The sequence below is a fragment of the Somniosus microcephalus genome, unplaced genomic scaffold (genome assembly GCF_052327205.1).
Source record: "Somniosus microcephalus isolate GS21.2 unplaced genomic scaffold, FLI_Smic_1.0 unresolved_chr6, whole genome shotgun sequence".
Lineage (NCBI taxonomy): Eukaryota > Metazoa > Chordata > Chondrichthyes > Squaliformes > Somniosidae > Somniosus > Somniosus microcephalus.
In genome coordinates, this window is record NW_028225184.1 from 47,157,463 (window position 1) to 47,165,458 (window position 7,996).

General features: G+C 47.9%; 1 protein-coding gene across 1 annotated transcript; it reads right to left on the bottom strand.

Moving 5' to 3' along the window:
- Positions 1 to 406: 406 nt before the first annotated feature.
- LOC147087267 (NACHT, LRR and PYD domains-containing protein 3-like) lies at positions 407 to 6,546 on the bottom strand. The gene is made up of 6 exons (XM_085978119.1): positions 5,971 to 6,546; positions 1,596 to 1,687; positions 1,284 to 1,454; positions 975 to 1,145; positions 666 to 833; positions 407 to 494 (listed from the first exon to the last, which is right to left on the bottom strand). Exons 1-6 carry the CDS (start codon positions 6,544 to 6,546, stop codon positions 407 to 409), a joined length of 1,266 nt encoding a protein of 421 aa, XP_085834245.1.
- Between the last annotated feature and the right edge of the window lie 1,450 nt (positions 6,547 to 7,996).

Here is a 7,996-nt window from a genome sequence, read left to right on the forward strand (position 1 = left end):
TTCACACAATGGGAGCAGTGATGTCATCACTTGGAATGGTCCCACAATGGGAGCAGTGACGTCACCACTTGGAATGGTCACACAATGGGAGCAGTGACATCATCACTTGGAATGGTCACACAATGGGAGCAGTGAGGTCATCACTTGCAATGGTCACACAATGGGAGCAGTGACAGCATCACTTGGAATGGTCACACAATGGGAGCAGTGACATCATCACTTGGAATGGTCACACAATGGGAGCAGTGATGTCATCACTTGGAATGGTCACACAATGGGAGCAGTGATGTCATCACTTGGAATGGTCACACAATGGGAGCAGTGACAGCATCACTTGGAATGGTCCCACAATGTGAGCAGTGACAGCATCACTTGGAATGGTCACACAATGGGAGCAGTGACATCATCACACTGTCACACTCAGTCTGGGTCTTGTTCCCTGCAGTAACTCCAGCTGTTTCCTTCCGTTTAAACGGAACTGATTCTCCCCCAGCCTGAAACAGATTAAAGATTAAACAGGAATTAATAGATTGAACATCAGTGTAAATAACCGCGAGACTGGGGTTAATATTTCAATATTAATTACAGACAAATATTACCCAGAAAAGTGACTGAATCCCATTGATATTTAATTGATTATATTAAACATTAACACAACCACTCACCAGATGTACTCCAGACTCCGGCAGGTCAGTGTGAGGCGGCGGATAGCGGGGACAGATCGGTCTGTGAAGGAGTTTGATCCCAGGTTCAGAATCATCAGTGAGCGGTTTGTACTGAGAGCGGAGGAGAGATTCTCAGCACTAGAATCTGTGAGACCGACACCATCCAGGCTGGGGATCAGAGAGAGAAATAACAGGAATCAGAGTAAATCCCCAGAGTTTATTAATAACACTGTTACTGATACTGATAATAATGTCCAGTGTCAGACATCCAGTTATTATAAACACAATCTCACACAGACTGGTACTTACCGCAGTCTCTGTATTTTACAGTCTGGGTTCCTCAGAGCCACAGACAGTTGTTTCACTCCTGAATCTCCCAGTTTATTATTACTCAGGATCAGGTCCGTCAGTGAGTGGTTTGTACTGAGAGCGGAGGCGAGATCCTCGGCACAAGAATCTGTGAGACCGACACCATCCAGCCTGGGGATCAGAGAGAGAAATAACAGGAATCAGAGTAAATCCCCAGAGTTTAATAATATCACTATTACTGATGCAAATAATGTTCAGTGTCAGACATCCAGTTATTACAAACACAATCTCACACAATCTGGTACTCACCGCAGGTTCTGTATTTTACAGTCCGGGTTCCTCAGAGCCACAGACAGTAGTTTCACTCCTGAATCTCCCAGTTTATTATAACCCAGGTTCAGATCCGTCAGTGAGCAGTTTGTACAGAGAGCGGAGGCGAGATCCTCGGCACAAGAATCTGTGAGACCGATACCAAACAGACTGGGGATCATAGAGAGAAATAACAGGAATCAGAGTAAATCCCCAGAGTTTATTAATAACACTATTACTGATACTAATAACAATGTAGAGTGTCAGACATCCAATTATTATAAACACAACCTCACACAGTCTGGTACTTACCCAAGTGTCTGTATTTTACAGTCCGGGTTTCCCAGAGCCACAGACACTAGCTCCACTCCTGAATCTCCCAGTTTATTATTACCCAGGTTCAGATCCGTCAGTGAGCGGTTTGTACTGAGAGCGGAGGCGAGATCCTGGGAACAAGAATCTGTGAGACCGACAGCCCACAGCCTGTGGATCAGAGAGAGAAATAACAGGAATCAGAGTAAATCCCCAGATTTTATTAATAACTCTATTACTGATACTAATAACAATGTACAGTGTCAGGCATCCAATTATTACAAACACAATTTCACACAGTCTGGTACTTACCGCAGTCTCTGTATTTTACAGTCCGCGTTCCCCAGAGCCACAGACAGTAGTTTCACTCCTGAATCTCCCAGTTTACTGTCACTCAGTCTAAACACAAACAGAGAGAGAGAAACAAACTGAATTGAAGCCCGGAGTTTAATGATATCAGCAAATAGAGATGGTATTTGCCTGTTCGATTATGATGCCTTAACAGCATGTTTGCAGGTATTGATTGCTTGCGCCTGACCAGCAGAGGTCATGTGATCGAGACAAGCAAGGCAGTGGAGTTTAGTTTCAGTTTCGTTCTAAATGCATCACAAGCATAATGTCTCCTGGAAATGCTATATAAAGAGTGGAACAGACTTTAGATTAAAAGTCATTCTCTTTCATAAATGTCTCGTCATTGAACCCACAAAGAAATCAATACACGGAGCTGATGTAATTTTCTCTCTGGGATATTGCAGCAATCACTGAAAGTATTCAGGACATTAATCACCCGGTTTCCCCCCGCGATTTCCCACATGGGCGGGTAGGGGTGTGTTCGGGTGGGACTGGGGTCGGTGGCGGGTCGGGGTCGGGTGGAGGGAGGTGCAGGGGTTGGTGGTGGGTGGCGGGTCGGGTGGAGGGAGGGGCCGGGGTCGTTGGTGGGTCGGGGGGTCGAGGTCGGGTGGAGGGAAGTGCCGGGGTCGGTGGTGGGTCGGGGGGTAGAGGTCGGGTGGAGGGAGGTGCCGGGGTCGGTGGTGGGTCGGGGGGTCGAGGTCGGGTGGAGGGAGGTGCCGGGGTCGGTGGTGGGTCGGGGGGTCGAGGTCGGGTGGAGGGAGGGGCCGGGGTCGGTGGTGGGTCGGGGGGTCGAGGTCGGGTGGAGGGAGGTGCCGGGGTCGGTGGTGGGTCGGGGGGTCGAGGTCGGGTGGAGGAAGGTGCCGGGGTCGGTGGTGGGTCGGGGGGTCGAGGTCGGGTGGAGGGAGGTGCCGGGGTCGGTGGTGGGTCGGGGGGTCGAGGTCGGGTGGAGGGAGGTGCCGGGGTCGGTGGTGGGTCGGGGGGTCGAGGTCGGGTGGAGGGAGGTGCCGGGGTCGTTGGTGGGTCGGGGGGTCGTGGTCGGGTGGAGGGAAGTGCCGGGGTCGGTGGTGGGTCGGGGGGTCGAGGTCGGGTGGAGGAAGGTGCCGGGGTCGGTGGTGGGTCGGGGGGTCGAGGTCGGGTGGAGGGAGGTGCCGGGGTCGGTGGTGGGTCGGGGGGTCGAGGTCGGGTGGAGGGAGGTGCCGGGGTCGGTGGTGGGTCGGGGGGTCGAGGTCGGGTGGAGGGAGGGGCCGGGGCCGGTGGTGGGTCGGGGGGGCGGGGAGGGGTATGCTCGTGTCGGGTGGGGTCGGGTGAGGTCGGGGTCGGCTGAGGGCCGGATGGGGCTGGGAGAGGTCGGGTGGGACCGGGGTCAGGTAAGGTCGGGGACCCACTCGACCCACCACTGATGGTGCCCGCTGACCCCTGTGAAATTCCCCCCTCACTGGAAATGTATCTCACTCTGTCCAACAGCCCATATATTCAGGGATTGTCCATTAATGTATTTATTAAATAAAGTGCTGTCTGTGTGAAGCCTTTAAATGTCCCTCAGTCTGTCTCAATCCCTGATGATCGGAATTACCTTCCTGGAGCTCAGTGACCCGCCTCGTCATGATTGGAGAAACTTATCTCATTTCTGCTGCACCTTAGATCCCGGGCTTTATGGGAATAAAGTGATTTTCCCAGAATTAAATGATAAAGCGGTGTTTCCCTGTACTTTATACTCTGAGCAATATATTAATCTGTATAATATCCCGGGGTGAGTTATATTGTGAAACGCTAACTGCTGCTGTAAAATCTGTCCCCCAGGATTTTATATAACAAGGAGAATTTATTCTGAATTAAAACAGGAAATGCTGGAAATACCCAGCAGGTCAGGCAGCATCTATAGAGAGAGAAACAGAGTTAATGTTTCAGGTCAAGGACCCTTCGTCAGAACTGGAACAAGTTACAGATGTAACGGATGTTTAAGCAAGTGTAGGGGCCGGGAAAGGTGGGGGGAGCGGAGGAAAGAACAAAAGGGAAGGTCGGTGATAGGGTGGAAGACAGGAGAGATTGAAAGACAAAAGGGATGATGGTGCAAGCAAAAGGAGATGGTAATGGGACAAGTTAAGTAACAAAAGATGAATCTAGTTGAGGTGTAAATGTCAATGACAGAATCATCAACAGCTGTCATACGAGAGAAAAACAAGGAAAAGGAAAAACAATAATGAAACAAATAAACTAGGGGCTGAGTTTATAATCTGAAATTGTTGAACTCGATGTTGAGTCCAGAAGGTTGTAAAGTGCCTAATTGAAAGATGAGGTGCTGATCCTCGATCTTATGTTGTACTTTGTTGGAAGAGTGTAAGAGGCCGAGAATGGAGAGATCAGAGTGGGAGTTGAGCAGAGAATTAAAGCGATAGGTGACCAGAAGCTCGGGGTCACACTTACAGACTGAGCGAAGGTGTTCCACAAAGCAATCACCCAATCTGCATATTTCTGCCCAATGTAGAGGAGACTGCATCGTGAGCAGTGAATACAGTATATTAAATTGCAAGAGGTACAAGTAAATCGCTGTTTTACCTGGAAGGAGAGTTTTGGGCATTGGACAATGAGAAGGGAAGAGGTAAAAGGGCAGGTGTTGCATCTCCTGTGCTTGCACAGGAATGTGCTCTGGGAAGGGGAATGTGTGTTGGGGTGATTGAGGAGTGGACCAGGTTGTCGTGGAGGGAGCGGTCCCTTCGGAATGCTGAAAGGGGAGGTGAGGGGAAGATGTGTTTGGTGGTGGGATCACGCTGGACATGATGGAAATGGCGGAGGATGATCCGTTGAATGCAGAGGCTGGTGGGTGAAAGGTGAGGACAAGGTGAACCCTATCATAGTTCCGGGTGGGCTGGGAAGGGGTGAGAGCAGAAGTGCGGGAAATAGAAAGGACATGGTCAAGAGCCATGTCAACCACGGTAGAGAGGAATACTCAGTTGAGGAAAAAGGAAGACATGTCGGAAGCACTGGTGTGGAAGGTGGCATCATCGGAGCAGATGCGACAGGGACAGAAAACCTGGGAGAATGGACCAGCGTCCTTACAGGAAGCGAGTTGGGAGGAAGTGTATTCCAGGTAGTTGTGGGAGTCAGAGGGCTTCGAGTGAATGTTTGTCAATTGCAGCAATAGAGTATATCCTGCCCCGTTACAAGTTTTAAATCTCCTTGCACACCTAGTTTATAGGGGAGGGGAGTCTCTCACTTTATTCCCATTAACTGGCTCTACATTTATTTCAGGTGTAACTGGCCCGACAGTTTTTTGGGGGAATTTTCGGAAGTTCCCTCCCCTAGTGTGGCCTCACACAGGGGGTGGATTATGGGGAATTCCCGGGTTCACTTCCCCCGGTTTACCCAGGAGCTGCCCGCTGTGTGAGTGGCCCCACCGCTGGCCGGTGTGTGTCTGCACTCTGGTTAGATTGGAACATTTTCACCGGCAGGTTTAAGATCCTGAATATTAATCTTTACTCAATGTTCAGGACTGTGAATAATTGTAAACATTTACAGCTGAAAGAATTCCCGATTCCCCAATATTCACAATCCAGGAAACTACCCCCTCGACAGGACACACCCTGCACGGTATTGGAGTGAATATCGAACTGTTAGTGATTTAAACTTGGGTTTCTCTCCTGTTTCCAGTTGAAATGGTGGATGTGGAAAACATTTTAAATTAATTTAATCTTTACTGCCGGATTATATTCTGTGTTTACATTCTGCTGTCCAGCTTTATTAAAGATGACTTATTGTAATTAAATTATCAGACTCTCAGTCACCTGTATCTGCTGATCCGATAAATGCTGTAAAATCCCTACTTGTTCACAAGGATCCATTTTAGATTCTCCAGTCCTTAGGGAACTACTGACCGATCCTCTTATTATTGGTCATATTTGTGTTGAATCCGCTTCTCTCTGGTTTAACTGAACTGTTTGTTTCCCTACATTATGGAGCAACAGCACAATCCATGGCTGTTCTACAATTCACCCAACAGTTAGAGACAAATAAACAGTTAACTTAGCTCCCGGCATTTGTGCAGTACGGGTCCCAGCCGCTGGAGTCCTTCACACTGAATGTTGCAGTTCTGTAGATCGAGTGTTTTTATTGTATCACAGAGTCCAATGACGTGAGACAGGACCGCACAGTCAATTGGGGTCAATGTCAATCCATTAAATGTAAGTGTTTCCACAGATCCCACTGTGGTCCGAGTCAGTGCTTTATTCTGAGACTCAAACAGGTAGTGGAATGTGTTCAGGAGGTTCCTTTTAACAATATTACTCCCTATGTTTCCAATCTGTCCTTCAATCTTCTCCTTCACCCAGTCAATCACTCGGCAGGTGGTTTGATGAAGAAATGGACCCAGAAACTCCTCCAGGGGCCGAGCTGCCTGTGGGGAGGAGAGACCAGCAACAAAACGGAGAAATATCTCAAATCGCCCATCTTCCTTGCTGTGGGCTTCTCTGAGGAGTTTCAGGATGTCCCCATGATCTGGAGTCAGGAATTGTGAGAGTGCGGCTACAAACTCTTGGATGGTGAGTTGCGGGAATGTGTACACCACGCTCTGGGCAGATTCATCTCTCTCCAAAAGTTCTATCATGAGCCCAGATAGGAACAGGGAAGGTTGTAGATTGTACTTGATCAAATCTCCATTTCTAAACACAATCTTCTTCTCGGAGACTCCTGTGAAGGCCATCTCACCAAGATTCAGTAACACATCACGGGGGCTTTCAATCTCTCGGCCATGGTTTTTCAAAATGTTGTAAATACAGTCGGAATATAGTTGGGTGATGGTCTTGGGAACTCGCTGCTGATTCCTGTCTCTTTGTTTAAAGAAGGGGCCTAGTGACAGACCGAGGATCAAGCAGTAGGAAGGGTTGTAGCACATGGTGTACAGGATCTCGTTCTCTTCCACGTGTTTGAAAACAGCTGCTGCCACCGTCTGATCTTCAAAAAACTTGTTGAAATATTCCTTCCGCTCTTCACCAACAAATCCCAGGATTTCAGCCCAGACACTGATCGAAGCCTTTTCCAATAAATGTAATGCAGTGGGATGGCTGGTCACTAGCACTGAACATCCTGGGAGCAGCTTGTGCTGTATTAAACTGTACACAATGTCAGACACTTCACACCAGTCTTCAGGATCTGTGCACATGTGCTGAGGTTCAGTATTTCTCCGATTGTCAGCAAAATCGATACTGTCCTTGAATTCATCCAAACCATCGAATATAAACAGCAATACCTCTGGGTTCTTCCAGAGCTCCCTAAGAATATTCCCAAAGTAAGGATACAGATCCAGTATCAGATTCCTCAGGTTTATTCTACAGTTAATAGCGTTCAAATCCCAGAATTTAAAACAGAAAACAAATTGAAAGTTTTGGTATATTTTCCCAGTGGCCCAGTCATGAACAATCTTTTGTACCATTGTTGATTTTCCAATCCCCGAGACTCCGCTCACTGCTGCTGAACTCACAGACTTGCATCGCCAGAAGATACCCCCGATTTTCTGGAACAAACCGCCTCTCTGGGAAAAACAGCTCTGGAACAACTGATCAGTTCGAATTTTGTCCAGTTCTCTCCGGAGGTGTTTTTCTCTCCACTCTTCATGGTCTCGGCCTCTTACCAGCAGTTCATGTTCTACAAGAGTCCGATCTCGAACAGTAGAAATGAGCGTTAGCTCAGCAGATCGATCAAACAGCTGGAAAATCTTAACCTTCTCCTTTATTAGGATAGTGTTCACTCTCAGTATATCAGTTTGTACCCGGAGTGTTTCCTTGTGTTTCTGCTGAACATCTTCAATAAGAACAGAGAGAAAGTGGTTCTCAGTATTATTTGTATTGACATAAAAACAACTTCTCAATGCCATTTCACTATTCAGTAAAATAATGCAAGATTTAATTGGCAATTTCGATAGAGGTGTGTGCAGAAATTCAAACTCAGTTAGTAGCTGAGAACTGTTTCAAATCCTCACGTGATTCTAATAATTACTGGGAAATAGGGCACAGGATATTAGTGGGATATGGACAGAGTGTGAATGATCAAATGTCTGA